This window comes from Gasterosteus aculeatus, chromosome 2, assembly GCF_964276395.1.
Source record: "Gasterosteus aculeatus chromosome 2, fGasAcu3.hap1.1, whole genome shotgun sequence".
Classification (NCBI taxonomy): Eukaryota; Metazoa; Chordata; class Actinopteri; order Perciformes; family Gasterosteidae; genus Gasterosteus; species Gasterosteus aculeatus.
Window position 1 is genome coordinate 12,857,694 of NC_135689.1, and position 23,609 is coordinate 12,881,302.

At 43.5% G+C, this 23,609-nt stretch overlaps 4 protein-coding genes across 5 annotated transcripts in view; all 4 read right to left on the reverse strand.

The window, feature by feature from the left end:
• Positions 1-1,490: 1,490 nt before the first annotated feature.
• sst6.1 (somatostatin family member 6.1) lies at positions 1,491-2,797 on the reverse strand. The gene is made up of 2 exons (XM_040194323.2): positions 2,422-2,797; positions 1,491-1,950 (listed from the first exon to the last, which is right to left on the reverse strand). The coding sequence occupies exons 1-2, from the start codon at positions 2,524-2,526 to the stop codon at positions 1,723-1,725; spliced, it is 333 nt and encodes a 110-aa protein (XP_040050257.1). The 5' UTR covers positions 2,527-2,797; the 3' UTR covers positions 1,491-1,722.
• A 2,561-nt stretch (positions 2,798-5,358) lies between these two features.
• srm (spermidine synthase) lies at positions 5,359-8,658 on the reverse strand. Its single transcript, XM_040193687.2, has 8 exons — positions 8,315-8,658; positions 7,678-7,798; positions 7,511-7,603; positions 7,243-7,396; positions 7,070-7,153; positions 6,687-6,832; positions 6,413-6,535; positions 5,359-6,306 (listed from the first exon to the last, which is right to left on the reverse strand). Exons 1-8 carry the CDS (start codon positions 8,443-8,445, stop codon positions 6,289-6,291), a joined length of 870 nt encoding a protein of 289 aa, XP_040049621.2. The 5' UTR covers positions 8,446-8,658; the 3' UTR covers positions 5,359-6,288.
• Positions 8,659-9,996: 1,338 nt separating this feature from the next.
• On the reverse strand, positions 9,997-19,062 carry exosc10 (exosome component 10). Its single transcript, XM_040193686.2, has 25 exons — positions 18,573-19,062; positions 17,906-18,042; positions 17,521-17,644; positions 17,327-17,431; positions 17,026-17,185; positions 16,827-16,935; positions 16,667-16,742; positions 16,462-16,572; positions 16,207-16,350; positions 14,926-15,116; positions 14,664-14,820; positions 14,127-14,275; positions 13,921-13,971; positions 13,707-13,818; positions 13,549-13,596; positions 13,383-13,467; positions 13,189-13,298; positions 13,008-13,094; positions 12,845-12,913; positions 12,338-12,455; positions 12,189-12,262; positions 10,645-10,825; positions 10,486-10,550; positions 10,331-10,407; positions 9,997-10,230 (listed from the first exon to the last, which is right to left on the reverse strand). The coding sequence occupies exons 1-25, from the start codon at positions 18,720-18,722 to the stop codon at positions 10,200-10,202; spliced, it is 2,721 nt and encodes a 906-aa protein (XP_040049620.2). The 5' UTR covers positions 18,723-19,062; the 3' UTR covers positions 9,997-10,199.
• An 884-nt stretch (positions 19,063-19,946) lies between these two features.
• The window catches only part of cntn3a.2 (contactin 3a, tandem duplicate 2), a 32,696-nt gene continuing 29,033 nt past the window's right edge, over positions 19,947-23,609 (reverse strand). For both annotated transcript variants that reach the window (XM_078083567.1, XM_078083575.1), the window contains one exon: positions 19,947-23,545. In XM_078083567.1, the coding sequence (XP_077939693.1) occupies positions 23,448-23,545 (98 nt within the window). In that variant the 3' untranslated portion in view covers positions 19,947-23,447. The remainder of the gene's footprint in view (positions 23,546-23,609) is intronic.

Sequence of the window (23,609 nt, forward strand, 5' to 3'; positions counted from 1 at the left end):
CCAAACATCCATCTGCAGAGCGAGCAGCTGGCAGTAAACCTCAGCTGCTCGTTGACGTCTCCACCAGCACCAGTTACCTCTCAGGTATTACAACATCGAGCACAATGACAAGAATAATCTCTGAGCTGAGGTGACTATCTGCTGTTTGCACTGAGACACAATCTGGATTCAATTCTGTTTGTTAGTTGAAAGGGTTGTTGTAATCCAACAGTTCAAATTAATGCAAAGATTTGCTCTCTTGTCTTTTGCTCGGTGTGTTGTGACAGTATGTGGACATAAATTCACAACTATACAAATAACGGTACCTGTTTCATCTGACACAAACAGCCGGATATTTCACCTGCATGTAATTCCATTAATAAGGACCGTTGGCCCGGGCTTGAAAGTCAATTTTTGAGGACAGCACCTACGCGACTTCCTACCGCGGTGAGGTGAAAAAAGACGCACAAATCCAGGCGGTCGTAATTTTGAAAAGGGCTACGACACGGAAGCCTTTGTAATTACCGTGTGACTGATTGAGGGCAGAGCGACCTGCAGGTCTCTGCGTCTTGTTAGCAGCAAGAATCCAATACCGGGGTTGATCACACGTGAGGAACACTTGATCATCTCAAAATGCAACAGCCGCCGTTTCTCTGCTTTCACAGTCAAATTGTGAGGTCAGATTCTCATCAACGACGCTGAATGTTTCAAAGCTTTGAGCGAACAGACGGGAAGCTTGTGATTTATTTACCTTACCGTTTTATTGACATATATAACGACTGGTGATAAGTCACTGTAACGTCTCCCTCAACTTGTGACTAGGAATTAATAAGGACCATTGTTTGGACATGTGAGTTCTTTCCCATCGCAGACTCTCAACACTAAGTTTCTTTTTTTTTACATCTTTATTTATGTTTAAATAACGGCGGGGTTTTCTTATTAAGTAGGTCATTTTCTCATCGGATGTTTTCGTATTATTTGGGCTTTATATTTTGACGGGATAACACAGAGTTACAGAAGAAAAAAGTGTCAACATTCAGCGTATGTGGCCCACTCTACCTGCCTCAGTGAATCTATGGGTTTTATTTATAAATCATTTGTATGCTTTTAATTCTAGGATGTAATTGTAAAAAGTTTTATTGGACTTTTGGTTTCTAAATTGTGATTTTACCTTTTTTTCTTACCTCTTTTCCCTTTATTGGTTATATGGTTTGAATAGCATTTTCATCACATAAGAAAGATAGTTATGCCGGAACCAAGTAGCCTACAAAGCACAATAAGTAAGATTTCAATATTACGAGCAGCAGTAAAAACAATGTAAAATCGGGCTCCATTTAGGAGTGCACCTAGTTTCTTTTTACCAAATATATTCCACAATTTTAGTGTAGTAAAGGTTCTCGAACCTAAATAAAGATACAGCCACCATTTAGCAAGATTCAGACTTTGCATTTATATTGTTGAAGCAGGTGGAAAATATGACCTTTTCTTTTTTGAATAATTTACAAAAGTACTTACGTTATCCATGCTTTATTATTGACCCTTACATAAACGGCAACATACATAAATACATAGATTGTATACATAAAAAGATACATAAATAATTCATATTTAAACACGTCGTGTCACATTGTGCCACGTCGTGCCAGTGAAGTCCACCGATGTCGGACAGGCGCAGATGAGATGCACAGCTGAGGTTCTACTACAGTTCATGAGGAGCTGGCGGGGTCGGAGGGCAGAGAACTGTTAGCAAGAGGTGAAAGTTTTCCAGAAGAAGTTTTTACAGGGCGCTTTGCGGTCGCGCTGAGGCAGTGATAGCCGGTTGTACACCGCCCTCTCCTCCAGACGGGACTCCAGCGGCTCCTCGAAATCCACGGGTGCCGCTTCCCCCGGCAGCATGTTGGCGTCCGCGGCTCCGTCTAACAAGCCGGACACCAGCTTCAGGATCAGCTCCTTGCGCTCTTTGCTCAGCTCCTGTCCACAAATCAGACACGTGTGAGGATGTGAGTAAACATATTGTAATTAATAACGGGAAGATGTGACATCTTAATAACTCCGAAGGCACCGTATGATTTACTTTTCACATTTAGGACGGCAGGAATAAAAGTGGAGAATTAAAGACTATAATTGAGTTGAAATGTAATATACTTTTTAATGCAAATTAGGAATATCACGGGATATGCAGTACGAGTACAGGTTGTAAAGTCCTCTGAGACTAATTTGTGATTTTACATTTTTGCACAAAAAATAAATTGAATTGAAACATTTCACAAGCAATATTTAATTTAATATCATTCTTTTCAAAGTTCAAGTTCTTATAACAATATTACAATAACACTAATTATACAAATTCTACCCCAGGAAAAACAGAAAAAAAACCCGACACTGACAATCACAGGGAAAATCTCCCATGAACATATGACAGATAAAAAAAAATCAGCTCACCCTGTTCACGTTGATGGAGCTCCTATCCTCCATGGGAAGCACGGCGGCTGCTCGGACGCTGAACAGAACCCCCATGAGAGTTGCCAACACCACCAGGAGCTGCATGCTGTGACAGGAGTCAGGAGTCAGGAGACAGTTACAGCCACAGGAGCAGGAGGTTGACGGAGATCGGAGTGTGTGAGGGAGAGAGGGTGGCTGAGTTGCTGCTCTGGAGGAAGAGAGAGTTGAAGAGTCTGAGCAGCTCAGGGATCCTCGAGGAGGCTGGTGGAGAAAAGGGCAGTTGGTCTCGAAATTTGGAATCCACTGATGTTTCTTCCGCTCCTTACCTCCAAAGTCCCTCACCCTTTTATATGCCTCTACCACCGCGTGCCACTGACGTACAGGCTGGTGGGTGTATGATGGAGGGGGGGGGGGTGGAGGGCGCTCGAGGGGGGCCGGGGGAGGGGGGTGTTTGTGAGGGTGTAAGAGGAGGGGAGATGAAGTGTTCAGGACAGAATAAATGGAACCGTTGAGCACTTAACCTTTTTGACAAATTGAGAACATCTGCTCAGGGGCGAAGACGTCACCGGGGCTGGAGACACGTTTTAACACCAACACGTAACTAATGTAGTGGCCATCGTGATGGACAATCCCAAGGAAGACCTTTTTTTTCGGACAGGCAGGCAGACAAGTCCTCAATTTATAAACTGCGTGATGCACTATGAGCGTCTTTAACACTCGAGAACACATTGGTCACATTTCCCTGAAGCGGCAATCAAAATGTCAAACACAAACTGACCACAGCGCTGACTCCTCTTCGCCGTGCCGGTGTTTCGCTCGGAACTTCTGCCAGCGTCTGATTGCTGTCACAGGGCCTCTCTGTGCCTCTCTGACAGCTTCAGATTACAATCGAGCGGTCGGACGCTGAGCGCGGCTGCAGGAAGTGCCTTCAGGAGATGCTCACCACCCGTCTAATGGAGGAAACACAGCTGTTGAAAGGAAGAAGACATTCTAACTCTGGCTATTTAGTGCGACGGTTGATCTTGGTCTCTACATGAACATGGTGGATGAAATGTGATTGGCTTTTAGTTGGTGTCTAAAGAATAAACACTAAACGTGGCCTTTGAGGGTCAGGGTGCTACAGGCAGATTTTGGGGAAAAGACTGATGAGTGATTTTTACCAAAATACAAAGTATTTCATGACTAGTAATACAAAAACTCTCATTCTGTAAGTAACTATGACTGTGAGGAAACTGCACTTCCGAGTCGAATGTGTGATAGAGTTGAGTTTAATTGTGACAAATTGCTTCAGGCTACCCGTGCGTAATTAAAATCAGTAAATTACCTCTTTTCTAGGCAAAGTTAATATTCTTTGGACCTGATGCGATTTATATAAAATTAGCTATAATCTTAATGGATGACAAGTTGCAGTGTGGCAACAAATGATTACGTTTAATACACATTTGTCTGACACGTAAGTTGCAGCTTACATAGAGACTCATTTATTTTTAAATATTGTATGTAGTTAAATTTAATCTAATAATTAGGTTTAGTTCACATCTACGAAGGGAAACAATTTGTGTAAGCTACTCCAATACTACTTGGAAACCCAATTATACTGTAGTATACGAGCTCAACTCACCAAAACTGATTATGGAGAGTTGATTACAGCATAAAACATCTCGTCGAGAGAAAAAAAATAGTTTAATGTGTTTGAGAAGCTCTTCTCCAGGATATATTGTTGAAATAGCAAAAATAACTAGATTTGCTGTTGTGATGTCTTCAGATGTTGCTACCGGCAGGCAGCGTACGTACAACACACACATTCCAGAAGGCCTTGGTTGATGTGTTCAAATGGATTTGTCTTGCATTCAAAACAGTGTTGGAGGCATTTTCTTCATACACTGCGGATTCTGAAAAAAATGCCCCGCAGCCGATCCAAAGATTAACGGATTGTAGAAACGGCTACATTGGCAATCCGGTGCGTTTGAAGAATCTGCAACAAATTGGCTCCTTAAAAATATGAGAGTCTTCACACAGTGAAACGTGTCAGCGGGACAACAGGTTCGGGTGTTCCCAGGTCTCATTGTGCACGGAAGCTTCTATCTGCTGCACGTTTGGCCTCCCGCAACACCTCAACAGCTCTCTGAGAGGCATCACAAAGGAAGGCTGACTCAAAATGCATTTGAGGATTATGTGTTGCGGTTTCTATCAAACATGTAAATCTGGTTATGTGCTTTTGTGTCTTAACTGCACTGAGAGTTTAAAAAGACGGGTGGAACATGGAGTCTGAAAAGTTCTGTTACTGCAGTGCAGATATTATCATTAAAAAAATGGACGTTGAGTTAAATATTTATGGGCACTAACTTGATTGTGTTAATGGAAGACAGTGGATAACTGTTTAATTTCCTATATTACAGGAGAAGACTGGAGAACACAAACCTCCTTCACTACGTCCCCGCAACGCACTACAAAGGCAGTATGATGATAATATACTGTACTGAGGCAGGTTGGTCACTTTTTAATAGAAAACCAGTGAGGCCGGATGTATTACACAATCACTGCAGTTGATGCAACTGAAAGCAACAGCTGCATCTCACAGCCAAGGAAACGACTGATGTGAGTAGAAGAGGACTCAGGGTTTTCCTTTAATATTCAGAGGAAACCTCACCTACAATGTTGGATTCGCTCAATCTGCATTTGATAAATCCGAACAACATAATATCAACCCACTCCATTATCCTTCTAGAATGTGAACCAACTTACAGATACGATTAAAGGACGACATCTAGTGTTTGAATACTGGTATTGCATTTAGACATCAATGGCGCTAAAACTCCTGAAGCCAAACTGAAACAAGTACAGAATAATTGTCATGTATTGCTTTTAAGATATTGCACGCAGAAAAGAATGAACATGGCTGATCAAACTAGATGGTGGACAAATACACGAGTCGAATAACCTTCCTATGTTACCAATTTATTACCGTATTACAAAAAATAAATCAGAAATTCATTGCCTGGATATTTCTCAAGCGATTCCATGTGGACTTCATTAATACGGGAACGTGAAAGTGTTAGACTATCATTTCAGCACACAGGCTTACACTACAAGCCTTCCTTATACTGCAAATACACACATGCATAACGAATTCACCTCAAGATTAACTTCTTCGCATTGCAAAACTCAAATGCTGTATCAAATCCCGCCCAAATTTTTTATTTTTGATGGTCAGAGCTAAGCAAATTCATTCACTCTTAACATTGATAAAAGGGACATTTTTCTCTACTGACAGCGTTCTTCTAGGCCACTATGTGCATGGCACGCTTTACAAGACCCCCCCAACCAACCAACAAAACAATTTTAGGCACTATAGGGTTTTAGTGTGGAGGACACATTAATGCGAGTATGTGCTTACAGCATTTGGCGACTGTGTTTTCCTATGACCATAAACTGATATTTAACATCACAAATAAAAGTACAACAATGTACTTTGTGGTAAGCAAATTCATTACATAATGTGTGGATGCAGTGAACCCGATACAGTGCAGTTTCATATTACAACGCTCTTCTCACTCAGCCCAGTCCATTAAATTGCCTTTCACATAATGCAGATAGCGACATAACGACAGGAGAAAAATCTTCATCAGTAAAATAATAAAAACACCAAGAGCGTGTGAGATGAAAGGAAACAAACAAACACTTCTCACTGTATAACTCAGGAAGTTTCCACACACTGATGATTGTTGTTGTTGTTGTTGTTGTTGTTATGCGCCCTCAGCTGTACGGAGGCTTCTCTCTTCAGTGGTGTTGAACTGTGTTGAGCAGGTGAAGAGGAATCTGGTCTGAGGGCCAGGTGAAGGATTAACAGGGTCCGTTTTTTGCTGGTTATGCTTCATTGAGTACCTGCCAATGGTCGAGAAGACACTTAGCACAAGGAAGCTTTTTTTATTTTATTTTTTTTAAATAAATTGCAGATATTGATCATGTAAATTATTGCAACAACATTTACCTTCTTTGCAAACTCAGGTAGGATGAATGATGCTTTGTGAATTTCTGGGTTGTAATATTTAAGGTTCATAGATTTCCTTTCTTCTTTTGACAGCTCTCTCATTGGCTCCAAGAAATTTGTTTCCTAAATCAAAAAAAAGTGAGGGGCATCTCAGGTCACAGACATCAACTATCATCAAGAAACGGCAGACAAGCACATTTGAAAAGGCAGTGACATCCACAGGCAATCTGACAACAAGCATGGAAGAGGTGGATGGCAAATGATTGGCACTTACAGGATTTTTACTACAGAGCATGAATCCAATTTGGCCACTGGGATAAGTGGGGATGGTGCTGTAGGCATAGTCTACCACAGGGAATAGGGTCTTGCAGAAGGTTCGCATCTCCTTTATCAGCTCCAAATGGAGCCATTGACACTCTCCTGTGAAATTGACACAAGAGCAGAAGAAAGGGCATGTTCATTTCCTGGCTGCCTTTTTTAAACATTGTTCCATCTACAGGTAGTTGCAGGTCAGACGATATAAATGGGCAGCATAACAGCTCCAAGTTAACAGCCACAGGTAATAACCAGGTTTATTTTTGTGGACTTGAAACTGGGATGTAGCATGACTCAGCCTGTCCTAAACAAAACATGAAAAAGTATGAAGTATAGAGTTACCCTGGGAACATAGAATTCCACCGTTTCTCAACGCGGTCTTCATCAGCTGATAGTAAGACTCCTTGAACAAACTCTCAGCAGGTCCTGAAACAAAATTCAGAACTCAGAAATTGACTCCCTCCTATAAGGGTTGGCAAAGGAAGGTGTTGAAACACTTCCAAAGCAGCGCTTACCAACAGGGTCTGAGGAATCGGTTATAATGATGTCAAAGGCATCCTGATTCTTCTTCATGAATTCAAAGCCGTCTCCAATGTGGAGGATGAGCTTGGGACTGTAAAACCCACTGGCCATCCCTGGGAGGAACTTCTTTGATGCATTAATGACTTCCTGCACAGAAGACAGCATCACTACGGATACGATACGGAAATCGCAATAAAACGCATGCACCCGCCCCCCCGCTAGAGAGAAGCAAAGGATCCTTGTCAGTGTCGTTGCGCCTACCTCGTCTATCTCACACAGAACAACCGACTCCACCAGGGAACTCTTCACGACTTCCCTCAGCACGCCGCCATCTCCACCGCCAATGATCAGCACCTGCGAACGAGGGGAAACAAGCAGGATGAGCAGCAATCCTACAACAATCCCGAACAATAACTCAAGGGCTATACCTTCTTGGGGGATGGGTGGCTGCACAGGGGGAGGTTTGCGATCATCTCCTGGTAGGCGAACTCGTCTCTCTCGGTGCACTGGATCACCCCATCCAGCACCAGGACGTTCCCGTAGGTTTTACTGGAGAAGACGTCACAGTGAAGCACGAGATGCACATTTGAACGTTGAAATTAGACTGAGCCGAATACACAACGCTTTAATAAATTAAACAAGATGAAGCATGTTACGCTATTTGAATATTCAGTGTATATATTTTTTTAATAGTTGTAATATTAAATGCGAATAAAGTTTGATTGAACCGCAGCGCGTGACTGCGGGCGTTCTTGTGAGCGGGTTGCTGCCGAGACTAGCCGGTCAGTGACGGGAATGCTTAAGGTGTTCTCCGTTGAATTAAACTGTTATCCCAACGCCGTGGCCTCTTTCTCGGGTTTAATTCCGGGCACCGCTGTTTTATTGGTTTTGTGAGCGAAACCGTGTTGAGAGACAAAAAGGGGCAACAACTCACGGGGTAAGCTAACGTCACCGGCGGAGGAAACTTCTCAAGAGAGTCCCACGAGCGTCAGGTCGCTCATTCATTGCCGGTGGGGCGCTAGGAGCTAGCAACGTTAGCCAAGTTTAGTAGCTCAAAGTACCCACCTCTTGAAGACCATGATGTCTTGAAAATCGGATTTCTTCTGGTAGAGAACCTCCTCCACCTGGAGGCTCAGCGCCTGCCCTGGCCACAGCGCGCACGACTCCGTAAACCACCCGTCCTTTATGTGCTCCATGGCTGTTCTCTAAGGGCCACGATTTACAGTTAACACTACAGTGTTTGAAAGAGTGGCAATGTGATCAAGTGTCACTTCATTGTCGTCTGACTAAAGATGACGCGTCGTTCAATGGCGAATGGGGTGACGCCGACGTCAGTGACGTACCGTTATGTGAGCCAATGGCTGTGCGAGGACGAGACGGTTCGCGCAATGTTCGTTTGACTTCTCATCATTGGCAACGCCCATCGTAGGCCTTTATATATATATCCATGACCGTAGATATGACGCCCATAGGCTGAACCATTGCGCATGCGCGCAGCCGAAAACAAGGTAGGTCGAACATTTTAAAGCGAGGCCGCCTGCAAAGTTTTTCATACTTTTTACACCCTCCAAGGTTAAGAGGCCTTAGTTTTTTTATGTTACTGTAAAATCTAAGTAATCTAATCGTGTCCAAGCAAATAAGTAAATCTAATAGGCCTACTGTAATTTTTGGACCATTTTGTAATAAAATAATTGAATGTTGTTCCCTGAATCTTTGTGTGTGGTATCACATTTAGTGGTGTCAACTTTTCAAGTCTGAGATTCAGAAGCTACAGCTTTGTCAACCAACAACTTATGCTTTTCAGTTGCACAGCAACAACTTTTCTTTAAATCGTTAATTATCTTCAGAGGCACTGCATAAACATGTATGCAAGTCATGTATTACAGCCCTATTTGCAAATCTGGATGAGCTACTGTAGATTAAATAAATTGGTTCAATGTATGAAGACATTCAGAGATTCATGAAAAGGATAAGTAAACAAAAGTGTACAATTGTTTTACCCTGCAACTGTATGCTCCCAAAACATCTGCATAATAATTACATGCAATACATCACACATACATCATCTCTGCCTTTTAATGAGTCTGGATTAGCGCTGCTTAAAGCCCTGCATTTCAAGCCTCAGCTAACGTTTGTTTGCCGAGTGGTTGACATCAGCCGTGTGGTGCTCGCCACGTTTCCCAGAGTGAAGGTCTCGGTGCTGAATTACTGCCAGCGGGTGTCCAGTTACCCTCAGCGGCGTGAAGGGATGTCTCAGCAGCACATGAGACCACTTCCTTTGCTACCAACTGTAACCGACCCTCCACAAGTTATTACAGGGAAAGTCGTTTTGAAGCTTGAGATGTAGTTATGCACAATGGAATTAATAGGCCAATATGAACATTCAAGTCTGACAGGAACATTTTAACCTCATTATTGATACTAATGTATAAGGAATTGTGGAATGCAAAAACGATATGAAATAGACATTTCTTTGGAAAATGTTTTTTGTTGTTGTGGGATAATAGACTAACTGCACATGACTCCTTTGACAGGTCTGGGCCACTTGTAAATAGGGGCTCTACCTAAAATGAGGCATGTTCTCCTAAATCAATTTGTAAGAGTGGCTCTTCTACAATGTACAAACATAGTTCTGGACCAGACCAGAATAAACCAGAGGACATATTGCTCTGGTGTTGAAAGACCATGCATATGGTGACATTGATGATGATACTTTGACACGGATACCAATAATGTAGACAATTACCTTTCCATCTAAAATCACCTTTATGAAGAAGTCTGCGTTTCCACATATTTACAGGTTAAACCGCTCCACAGAAGAAAATACTCTTTGAAATTCATAAAATACAGAAATACTGAATTACTTAAAGAGGAAAAAAAATGGAACATTGTTTCTGCAGGATGGAAAAACACTTAAAAAAAAAAAAAAAAAGACAAAAATAACAGGAGTTTATCTTTTGGGCCATTTATTCCGGGATCCTCTGTAGAGAAGAAAAAGAGGAAATGATCAACAAACAGAGACTTCTGAATTGTTGAAGTTTCTCTTAGTCAAAGAAGCTACCGTATATTGGACACAATTACCTGTTGGATTTTCCTTCGAGGTACGACATACTTCGGTTTCCAGCTCCAGAATTGGATTTTTGTCCTTTGGCGGTTTTCTGGTGAAAGATTTAAACTCGTCAAGCATTATTAAAATACATATTGTTTGATGAACAGATATTATTACATTTAATTACCTTTTTTTTAGAACCATGGCCTTGCCGATTGGGATCAAAGTGTGTGTTGTCCTTTGGTTTGGTACCTGTAACAACAAAGCAGGTGCAGAGTCAAACTCATTTCATAATAGAAAACTTGCCACACTTTACTAAATGTAAAGTAAGGAACATGATTCATACCAGCAAAGACTTTGAAGTTTGACTGGCTGTAGTCGAAGGGAGTGAAGCTGGCTTCAGGAGACGGTTCCTCCTCCTCTGGGTCCTTTGCAGATTTTGTCAGCTTCTTACTCGGTTTGGGAGTTGACTCTCCAATCTCACTGGCAACCCGCTCTCTTTTCTTTACGCTGCCTTTGGCAGATTCCTAGTCAAATGGAATTGCATTATATTCTGCACAATACTTACAATGACCATTCAAATACTCTGTACTCTTAAAAAAGGTTTGCATTTACTTAAATAAGATATGACTACTGTATAATTGTTTCCAGCAGCAAGACGCTTGGTAGGTTGGTTTTCGTTGTGCCAAAACTTTAACAACTTTCTCTTTTTGATGTTTCAGGATTCTGGGGTTTATGATTCAATCAAGAACCACTCAACTGGAATATTAACATGGATTTATAAAGATAAACATTGAAATCTTTTGCCACTTTCTTTAACATACGTGGCAAAATATAGGTTTTTGTAACCCACGCAAAAAATATCATATTCTAAAGGCCTATTCTAAACATCATAATGACTCCTTGGGATCATTTCTGATTTATTTATCTAAAAGGCTTTTTAACTTTTATTTGATGCAACTGCTCATAAACACAACTGGCAAAAGAGAAAACCGGTTATATTTGAACCAGATGTCCTCTTTGGACACGTTTCTTTCCACTGAAATTAGACAACAACACCGCTAACAAAGCATCGTCTGTGAGCCGACCGAGCCAACATTTGTCCGCGGTTGGCAGGTTAAGACGTGTTATCTCAAATCCCGCTGCCACCCGCTCACCGTAACGCACCCCACCGACATTTTTCATTTGAAGCCGCCATTTCAGCCCAAAAACCAACGTTTCACTCAATAGATTGCCGTAATGCATGTGGTTACTGTGGGGTTCCATCGCCATGGGTCTGAGAGGAGACATTTCTCTTCACTCCTCCTTTACAACTGGGAGGTGAAGAACCAAGCATTTTGTTTGACTGAGCGTTAAAAAAAATAAAATAAAAAAAAACACACTGTGGCAAGAGCACATAGAAGCACCCAAACAGCAGGGTGCAGAGCAATAGCTCCGGCAGGAAGTAGGCTTTTGAGCACAAAAAGGCTAATGTTGTTTCCCAGGAGAGAAGAAAAGCGTTAGAGGAGTGCGGGGCGTGTCTCTAATGCTGCAATCCCACGCTTTTCTTTCTCCCTCCCCCAGGCACTTAATGTGACAGATATAAATATTAAAAAGCCACCGACGTGAGCTGCAGACTAGACTGGCAGCAGCGGTTCACTCGCTCGTGAGTCACCGTATTGCTGTGAGGAAATATCAGCCACATCTTCCGAAAATGGGGGGCACTGCAGAAGGTTAGACCGCCTGTTGAAGCACCATCTCCAGTATGCCGTGCCGGGCTCCTGGGTGTATATAACACTCGTTTTTCACGGACGTGTTCTTGCTCAACAGGGACATCGACAGTGAAGTTGACAGAGTGCAAAGTAGTGGGACGGAGGAAATGGGAGATACAGAAAGGGGCAAATGACTTACCGCCGCTTGCTGGCGAACGGTGGCAACGTTCTGGAGAGATTCCTGGTAGCTCTCCTTAGTCGCTTTTCTTTTCTCTGGGGAAAACAACAATACAATGAGGGACGCAGCACACAAACAGCATACATTTAGAGCAAGTTTGACTTCCTAACCTTTCACTTTCTTTGCGTGTTCCTTTGCTTCTTCCCTGGCTTTCCTCTTGGCCTCCTGCTTGGTCTCCAGCTCCTTCTGTTGCTGTTCCATACTCTGCAGTTTCCATCTTTTACTGATCTGTTACCGTGAGATTGGTGGTTATTGTATCATAGCAGTCGCCCTGTTCCATAGTTACCAACCATGTTTATGAACAACAAATGCAAACGCTCTTTAAACATTTAAAAACCAAGACTAAAAGTGGCCTCTGGGGATGGTTCACATGGTAGCACATTGTATCACGCTCCTCATTCGTGGCCCAGCGCTAATACTGCTCTCAAGATTGTTTGTTGTTGAAAGAAACTGTGAAATTGTGTCAAGACATTAAAATTTGCCTGAAATAAAACAGATAGGTAAACCCCAAATGATGTATTCACTACTACTTTATACTACTTTAAACCAACACGTTTGCCAAAAGTCCTGAACAATCAAACATAGTGGTTAAGTAGCTGCATGGAGCCTTTGATTACCTCAAATATTTTCGAAGATGGGTCGAACTTCGCAGCCTTGCTGATGTGAAAACCTCTTGAGGGCAAGTACTGAAATTACATGGAAAAAAGTTGAACGCTGCCTGTCCGGTGAAATAAAGAGGCCATGCAAACATTGCGGCAGATGAATCACGTAATATCTTACCATCCTGAAAGGGTTTTCAAAAGACTCAACGATACGTCTTGCTTTCATTTGCGCCACAGACACGGACTCCTGCTCCTCCTTTGTCTCCTGCTCGTGTGAAAAGAACGCAGAGTTCTCACATTTGATACAAAGCACTACAAAACGAGCGTCTGAATAAAGTAAACCAGAAGTTGTTCTTTACCTCAAACTGTGTGATTTTAGCCTTGGCAACGAGACCACTTATATTCTGTTCACCAATGTCCATTCTGTCTTCATCCTCAGAGAACAGCATCCCTTGTTTGACTGGCATTTCTGGAAATATATGCGGTCGTTTGCTTCCAGGCCTAATGGGCTTTCATATTGAAATCAAAAACACAACGTGCGTATGAAGCCTACCATCGGTAGAACCGGGGTGTAGATCACTCTCTGAGACCTCGGAGACCCTGGATGTATCATGAGGACCAAACAACGTGACCTCTGTCTGAAAAGTTATACAAAATCTCATGAATTAAATATCGGTCATGGTTCCTTCAAACGTTTCATTTATCGGTTTATAACCAACCTTTTTTAAGGGTGCAAGTCCTTTAGTCTTCGGAGCCATAACCTCTGCCTGTATGATGTTTAGAAGACATTGAAAAGTTTGATCGATGCAGGTTCCATCCGTTGCTCAACATTGAAAGTACGCCACAAGAAACGTCGCTGCCTCTCGTGTTTACTTACCTTCAGGAGAGGCATTTCCCTGGCTTGCTGCACCAGCAAATGGAGCTCATTGACACACTGCCTCACCAGGGGGGGTACAGGGTTACAGCAGGCAATGATGCCCTGAGGCTCCCTGAGTTCATAAAAACAAAAGGCTGTGTTGTACGTTGAATGATAACAGTAAACACACCTCTTAAGTGAGAAAACAAAACCACAAATGAATCAACATTTCTACCTCGGCAGCTCCTCGGATATCTTGATCATCATATGCGTGGGCATGGTGAATCTAAACACACAAACAACGGGTCAAGACGGACGTCTAGAAATTCTTAAAAGACGGGATATTGTCTCAAAAAAACTGGCTGGGCACAAACTATAAATAGGAAAACAGCTCGAGCGGATTTCCAGAAGAGCGAGTCGGTCCATTTGCAAAGAGCCTACCCGGTACTTTCATCCTCCTGCCTGGCCAGCTTGTCCCTCCAGGCAAACAGCAGTCTGAAGGCCGTGAGCTGCTGGGTGTTGAGAGACCGTTTCTGCCTTCTCTGCAGCTCAAAATAGGAATCCTCTGTGAATATAGGTTTCACATATTTCTGGAAGGGGAGGGAAGGCACAATGACAAATGTTAGATATGACGGGAATACAGAAACCATGACACTAACAACACCAGCAGTCTTGAGGGCAAATCACTGGCGAATTATCGCCACCTAAACCAGATTGTTGTCGTTATTTAAAATAAGGAGTCGTTTCCGTCTTGGATCACATTTGTTTGGTCTGCGGAGTGTTAACGCATCCTCTCACAGACGCGCCAACACAGCCAATCAGATATCAGTCAATATCACAGCCACCGAGGAGTTTATTGTTTTCAATGGACCACATTCACCATCTGCACTGATTGGACATCCATTCAATCAGGTGCAGAATGTTTCCACTAAGTGTTGATTTAATACTGATGCTTTTTAAAGTGAGACGTGTGCTCACCTTCAGAGAAATGTCTCTGCTCTTGTTCCAGACGCTCTGCAGCAGACCCGGCTTCCCGTAGTTTGAGTCCAACAGCTGCGCCCTCACACAGTCGTAGATGTAGGGAAGGTAGTGGGTGTCCGTCCGGGCGTACTGCACCATCTCATCTGGCAAGGGACTACAAGGCCAAGTGATAAGACAATAACAAGATCTTCCCGATTCCAGATCAAAAGGAACTCCTGTGTTAAACCTAAACCATGACCAAGATGAAGCATCTTCGTACCGAATCCTCCAGTCAGCCAGCTGGTAGCGTTTGTCCGACTCCACACCGCAGTAGTGTTTGAGCAGATGGTCCAGGGAATGTCTGCCCAGGTTCAGGGCTCGACTGGCCTGATGCGTATCAAAGAGGTTGACGACATACAGGCCCAAGTCCTTCTGGAGCCACTCAATGTCCGAGTCGGCGCCGTGAAAGATCTGAAAACAGGAGAGAGAGCGCACACATACTCAGCGGAAACTTCTCTGGAGACGTACCAACTTATTGAGAAAGAACCAAAAGCTGTGGGGGTGGGAAGACGCCAATGGGACATTTTTCCGTTTGGATTATTTTCAAGGATCTCTCTGCGATTCAAGCCCACGCAACACACTTTTCACAGGTATCCTACAGCGTGTGTCACAGTGGCTCCCAAACACACACACGCACGCCACATGACACCAACCACCAACCTCATCAAACTTTGGGCTTCACGAACAAAATATTCCAACACTGACAGAGTTTCTTCCCCAGGTAGAAGATTCGACAGTTCATACGGTGAGCTGGGGCATTATTCATTTCATCTGCTTGGTGAGAAACATTCCCCCCAGGCCATTTTAAGGCTAGTAACAACCAGAAATATGTCTCACATCTCCACTACATTGTGAAACTAGGGTGTGCAAAGGCTCTGGCGCGGAGAATACAGTTCAACACAATATTGTCTGAACACAGAAATGATCCTCTGTTGGGAACGTTTGACCGTAGTCAATATTAGTCAGGCGACAGGAAGCCGGTGCTCTCACACAGCGGCACGGTGGGTTCTGGGGCCTCTGATAATCAAGATGTTTGTGCGTGAATGTTTATAATCTTGTGGTGCCAAAGATAATTGTCTAAATCAAGGTCAAAGTCAAGGTTGCTTTCCATCACTTCCCCTCCGTTAGTTTATGATTATCTTCCAACTATATATTCCCGCTCCGAAGAGGTAGTCATCCATGGCTGTGTTAATTCTTTCTCCTGCTTGCAAGTATTATTTAATAAATGTCCTGTTAAAGGATTCTACAGTGGTGTTGTACAGTTCCAACATCCTTATACATCCACATAGTCCAGAGTAACAGATATTCAACGGCCAAACTCTTTCTCTTGCTTTCGCCATACTTCACTTTGTTGTTGTGGAATATTGACATATAAAATTCCATTAAAAAACAAAAACAAATGCACAGCGGTTTCCCATTGTGGAAACCTAATAGAGTTGTAATATCGTTCTTCCTTTCCCATTCTGGTGATAGACCGGGACACTGGAATAAATTCCATTACCTTGACAATTGCCGGGTCAGTAAATGCCTCGTTGAAGATGTACAGCTCGCTGCGGAGCTCCAGGGTGTCGATGATGAAGTCCTCCTCTCTGGTGGAGATCTGCATCAGGGAGGTGAGGCCGAGGAAGCTCCTGTAGGAGTGGTGCTGCAACGGAGTAAATAAACGGAATAAAACGCCTACATAAAAGAACCTCCATGCTTTTTGTAATCTATTAACCGCATAATTTAATCCAAGCCACCTTTTCTAATCTCTTACCTCAAGGTCCACTGCAAATTCTGACTCTTTGCAGAGCTTCTCATTCAGAGCCACCAGATCCTCCAGTGTTTCCACAAAGGAGCACTTGGTCTCAGCTATCGGCTTGTACTTCTAAAAGAGTCCACGAGCAACGGATTTAGTAGATGATGAAACAGCATTGAGAGGATCACGTGGTTCAAAGGGTAAAAGTAGCACCATTACTAACCTGCGGTTCTGGCTTGGACAGAAGATGTTCTGCTACAGTAAAATGATCCAGTTCGTATTGGTAGGGGTGTGCAAACCTACGTGGATCAGTCACGAGTTAAGACGGACACAAAATAGAGAAAACGGCCAAATGTTATTGTGACAGGAGAGACTAGTCTCACATGTCTTCAACGTGTTCCTGGGTTCTCTGCTGGTGAATGAAGTCAGCCAGCGCAGCGGGGACATCGAGGTCCTCCGGTCTCTCTTTACGGATTTGTTTGTCTGTGAAGTCTTAAGATTGGAGAGCAGGTGAACAGATATTTTACAAATGGGACATGAGCTCATGGAAACCGTGGACGTGAGGAAGAGCCTTCGACTTACAAGAAGGAAGAGGTTTTATCGCATTGGGCTTGATGAAGATTTTGGGAATAAATGGTGTGTTGCTGTTGTCGACTTTCTCCTTGAATTTCAGCTGAGGCCTCGCGACGTTCTTGGCATGGAGCAGTCGGAACGTCTCAGAGCGACTTCCGGCTCTTGAACCCTGCTCAATAAAAGCACACAAATGGTGCGTTCAGCCGGAGTGAATATTCATCTTCGGGGCTTTAACGCCAGGACCGAGTAGTGCGGCTTAAACCGCGATACAGAATCTGCAGCATAAGAGCGGAGAGGTTCATTTTCAAACCTTGCGATTCCAGCTGGAAACTACAATCTTGGGAGCCTGGAAGCCCGCAGGCAGGACGGGCTGCTGGGTCCTGTTGACCCCGTCGGCTTCATCAAGGAGAATCCCCTGGAAACCAGAAACGGGAGCGCGGTTGTTTTGAAAAGAGACCCGTTCGATGTGCACGTTTGTGAAAGACCGAAGCCGCGTGGCCATACCACTCTTTCGAGGATGACGTCGTTCGAGTCCACGACCAAGTCAAGCCTCTCCTCCAGGTCCGTCAGCTTGTTGCGGTCTTTCAGGTCGGATCTGCAGCCGTGGTGCTGCATTATCTGACTCATGCTGAAACAGGGACACAGTTGAGAGAACTTGAATGGGTTTGCACATGTAAAAGGCTCAGTCGGGCTTATTGTCAGTGCGGACAAAGTGTCTCCCAGCTGGTACGGCAAAAAGGATTTGATGTCATTGGTTTGACAAAGGTGATCAATAAGTGACAGCCCTAGACAGTGCGCAGTCACGTAAGTGTGCAGCAATCCAGGGCCATTTAACAGCAATAGATCACAACTACCAACTTCAGAGACGGGTAAAAACTTCTGTACTCACCAACGCAGGAGCTTGTCCCCTTGACTTTCACAGAACTCCCGGAATCCCGGGAAGCTGCAGTAGAAGTCGTAGTCGTCTCCAGCCTGAGGCAAGCTGGCAGATGCTTTGGTGGCAGATAACACGGCGCCCAGTCCATACTGCAGGGGAGAGACGGGAGGTTAGACAGCAGTCACGTGACAGGACAAGGAAACACGCCATGTCCGTTTTAACGGCTCATTTAAAGGGATTCGAGAAGTAACGTTAGCTTGTTCCTAAGCACTGAACCGTGGCAGATTTATTTGACATTAATAGTATTTTTTGAGATGGCAAAAGTTGTTATTTTACTAGAATGACAGAAAATAACTTATTATGGCCTTTTGCATTTGTTTGTCTTCGTTATTTTTAAATAAAAGCAACGTTAGCTAGCTAAAGTTAAGTGAAATAGAGCCCTGCACTCAGATCAGTCCGCAGCGTCTTTCAACTTTCACTTTTGGACAAGACATATCTAAACGAGACTCCGCTTTTACTATAAACCCAGTAAACCACAAATCCCATCTTTCATCAACAAATAGCGGTGCACGTCCTCCACCACCGTAGATAATATCACGTATGTGACGTCAGCCTCCAGCCAGCACGCACACGCACGTTGCCCCCCTGAAAGCTGCGGTCGGGGTTTTAATTCACTTACTTTGACGAAAGCATCCGCGTCTCTAAAGCCGGGAAACAGCTCTTCTTTCTCCTCCTCGCCGTCGGGATTAGAGTTTGAGTCCTTCGGGCCACTGTCGGTGGCCTCATCAGCCTTAGGAGAGTCCATCGTGTTTGCTCGCGCTGTGTACATGCGTGCCGCAGGAAGCAGCTCCGGCCCTTATTGGTTTTAATAAAGGAGAAAGAGGCGTCGCCCCCTGGCGGCGCGGAGGGGACGGGCCGCTAGGGGGCGACGCACTATTTGTTCTGCAATTCGGTGCGAAAAAACAACAACAGACAAAAACGTCTGCGTGTGTAGCTGAAACCATGTGTGATGTTCACGACGTTAATTTTAACACGTGTGCAACGTTTTAGGTTGCCTTTGTTTCGATGTTGTGTTAATTAGTACCACTCAGATTGAGATCCATCTTGTCCTGTCTCGACCTGCATGGCCAGCCTGTAGTCCTCCATGCTCTGGTACTCTTCTTCAGTCCAGTGTCAGTGCGTTGCCTCCTTTATATTACCGTATCCCACCCCAGTGCTGCACCAGGATGCTCGCACCACGAGGGGGCAGTGTTGACATTTGCGCTGCATTTGTGTGCTTCAGTACACTAATCATGCCTGAGCCAATATCTCAACGGGAGCTGTCTAACTCATATCAGAATATCTGCACTTTGCAGTTCAACCATGAATAGCATCTCCTCCGCGTCTTTACCCTGGTGTTGTTATTCAGCGGTCAATAGCATGTGAAGAGCCATTGCCTTGGTATTGACACCGCAGCTCATTATGGATGGTTTGTGGTGTGTGGGGAAAACCTCGCTTTTCTTCGCTTCCTCTTCCTATTGATCTTTTTGCAGGGTCCTCTCTTTCATATTATTTTAAAAGCATACGTGCTACAGGCTTAATCAATATTTCAGAGTAGCCTCCACGTCGCTCCCTTCTTTTAGAGGAAGGAGTCTTAACTTGAGCAGAGAAATCGTTTAAAGAAAAAGAGAAAAAATGAAGCAGAGTTCTTTGCAGAAGCTACTTAACGAATCCAGCTTCTTTCACATAGTGTTCTTTTTTTAATAGATGGATTCAAAACCTTGATTTCCTTTATTTAAGCCTTAATTCTCTGTAATGCTATTTCTTGCTATACATTAAACAATACGTATATGCGGCACAAACCTTTTCAAATGTGTTCTTTATCCACTGTCTAAGGCATTGCTGCAGCCATTCACTCTCATTTAAATGCCTTTTCATAATATTATGCATTTTATAGCTTTGATGGTGCCTCAAGGCGCCACTCAAATTCGTCCTGCAGTTAAAGACACTAAAACTGCTGATGCTGAAAATGACACCGTGCCACACATAATTCAAAGAAATCCAAGCGAAGATCCTCAGTGGATTGTTTTTATTAACTCCCTTCGTTTAGAAAACACAAATGCACCAAACAATATCGTACATGCACAGCTTCAGCATATCGAGATCAGCTGATGTCTTTTCAATGTGAAAACGTTACGGCCACGATCTCACGGAGATCACCCAGACATCAAAATACTGAGGAGTCGCGACAGACAGGCCAAGCGTCACCCAGAGCTCTAATTGTGTTTCTTCATCCGTCTTTATGGAAGTACGTGGGGTTTTTTTTGGAGGGGGGTAACTAATTTGTTTCCTTTTGTGATACTGGGAGTAGCAAGAATATTGCAAAGTTGTATTGGTATAACAAGCACAAGCAGATTGTTATACTGATGTCTCCCACTGTGCACTGGTATACTACCTTGTAACAGGTAGTGGTTGTGTCATTGCAACAAAAGGCTGTGTGTGATAGCAACTTGCTCTGCTGGTGGATTGTTCAGATTCTGGGTTTAACAGAGAATTTGCAATTGGAAGTAGGACACCACAGTTTGGTCTCCCGGTTGGGAGCATTGTTTCTAATCAATACAACAAAGCACATACAGTACAGTTCACTGTCTGAAGTCAAGAGAGATCTCTTTGCACCGGCTCGGATTCGTTATTTTAAAGCAACACTTGACCTTTGTGCAGAATGTTTTGTTGAAACAAAATACATTTAAAAATGAAGAACCATTCAAATAAGAGAAATAAAAGTCAAACTGAAACCTCTCCACGGTACCGATACGCCACAAAAACAAAGAGGTTGCCGATGCTTCCATGTACCCCAGACACAAGTTCAAAAACGGAGTACTGTTGACCTTTTTTCAGTTCATGTCATCAATAATTCAGCCAGAAAGATGCATTTCCTGTGCAAACATGTGTTGAGCTTAACAATAACATTCTGTGATGAATGGACGAACACGGATAAACCCCCACATAAGACCACCAAAACAACCAACACTGAAGTGAATGAAGCCTTTTGTCTTGTGACACATGTAACACAAACTTGTACCAGACATGTCCTTGGATTCTGCAACGTTGCTTCTAACTTGTTTCTTTACACCTGCCGTCCACGATAATTTGACAGAGACACAGGCATTTCCGCTCCTCCCCTGGGTGAAACTCTTCCTCCATACTGACCTTGTGTTCTGCGATTTGAATGTCCACCATTCTTCAGCTGCCCGAAGCGCTGAACCACGGTCAAATACATTAAATTAGTTTAAACTATTTTCTTCCCCTAAACAGAAAAATGGTCATCTGGAAAAGACACCGTAGGGTAATTTAATAACCCTGGACACACACACACACCTTGAATCTTCCGGGTGTCATCTTGATGGGATTGTCCTGATTTAGTTCTCCCTAAATCTTGATACATTAGACTTGTGTGGGTGTCATTAGTACCATTACTCCTATGCCCTTTTCCCACAGAAGACCTTCAGGCCTGCTCTAATTCATTAAAATGTTTTAATGTCTGCTAAATCACGGCAAATATCAGGCTCTCCATTCTTCAAGTCAGACCATTAAATAGCCCCTCGTGTAGTGTGCTGACAGATTAGTGGTATATCTGCTCCTGCCACTCAGGGGCTATCAAAACGTAAGGGGAAGCAGGTCTGAATACCTGAGCAGCGGGGTTTGGCCGTAATATATAACTGAACAATGACAACACATACCACATTGAAAAAGCCAATACGACTGACAAGAAAGGACAGATTCACGAAGTATGACCATACATGGTGCCAAATGATGTCTAAGCTGGTGACTAGATTTCAATTATCAGACTGGCACAATTGGCAGAACTTTAAACCCCCTTCGCCTCGACGGCAATGGCTGATTATGCACGTTATGCACTGGCATGACGACTTGTGTGTCGTCCAGATGGATGAAGAATAGGGCTCCTAAAAAAAACGATTATTTATCATTTTAGTCAGTCTACAAAATGTGAGAAAATGAACAAAAATGCACATCACAATGAATATTCTGAATTCCTGATAAGCTGTCAGATGTCCATTTAAGTCTGGAAACAGGACTGTATGACCCTTCAGACATGGGTGTTTGTTTGCTGGTATGAATGAATGCACCGGTATTCAATTAATTTGACAAAATAATACTTACTTGAGTTTAATTTAACATTCTCAAATCCCTCTAACCAGATCTCAGTTTTCATCAGCACTTAGCGTTTACTCAGTTGTGTGCTGAGATTATTTTGCGAACCTATAGTTCCAGGGTTCAAGAGTGCTCAGGTATGATTGACGTTTGATTCTATTGATTCAAGATGTGAGTGCAATCAGTGAAAGTATTCTTTAAAGTACTGGTTAAAGGATATGCATTATGCCATAAGGCAAAAGTGTCAGAAATCCAGCTGTTATAGCCGGGGGTAAAATGCAATAACTGTTGCAATATGGGGATGTTTTCGTTAAAAAACACAGAAATCCGTTATACAAGTAACTGAATTTACATTTTGATGACATACAACAGTTTGTTGGCATGTGGCCCTGGTATAAAGTGGCATAACACCCAGCGAGTTGGATACGCCGGAGCCAAATGGATTGCAATCAAACACGCAGTCATTGGTTTGTTGGGCATTTTGTTCCTTGACAAATGACCAAAATGACTTGTTGTTGATTATTTTCCCTTGAATGATTGATTGTTTCAGCATTAGTGTTGCAGGAAATACACTGGCATTTGAATACCTATCCCAATACTGCTGTATACAGTCAGATGTAATGTTTGCCGATCCCATCCATCAATCAGCGGGGGGGGGGGGGGGGGGGGGGGCAGCGAGCTGCTCTGAGCCATTGAAAACCTCTCGGTACGCGCGCGGCTCTCCACAAACCAACGGCCAACACTGGCCCTGTGAGCTGTTTTAATGAGTTGCATCTAGGACAACTTGAATGGAGCGGGTTAATAAGAAGAAGACGGCGGCAGAACATTCTGGAGCGCAGACTGACCGGTGTGTCGACGAGTGGCGGCGTTACAAGAATCTCCAAAGGCACGGGGCTAATAAACATGCTCCTTCTCACCAATGCAGACGTGGAGAGCAAAAGTGAAGATATTCAAAAATACAAAATACACCTTCCCATCACGGCCCTCCGCAAAGTTAGTGAGACCTTCGACGAAAAGAAACTGTGAAGAATAAGATGTCGAGGGAACCAGCTGTCTCTAGCAACAACAAGAAGGCTGATGGATGGAAGTAAGGCATCTGTATCAATCTAGAGTCAAACACAAAAACAGAATGAAATGGAGCATTGTTGCGACCTGCAAAAATGTCAGACCTGTGTAAAGAAAAAGCTCAAGCGTTTACTGTTAATCAAGTGCCTGACCTCGCGCTTCGCTCTTGTGCCACCTCACACACCGCAATCTAACACTGCAAAATAGTATAAAGCCCCCCCCTCCCAAAAAAAAACAATATAGAGGAAAAAAACAACAACTCAGCAACGTTCACAAATTTGAGAGAAAAAACGAAACAATAAGAAGGCTGAAAAACGGAGCAGAGTTCGTCGCGGTGTCACGACGTTGACCTGAACGTTGACATTACGAGGGAAAAGAGCAGGGAGAAGGAGGAGATGTGCGCGCTGTGGGCTCTGGACCCGCGGGCGCTCATACCTGCAACACAGAAAAACAAAAGAACACTGATGAGAAACCTGCTGGAGGAAGCGAATGGTATTTC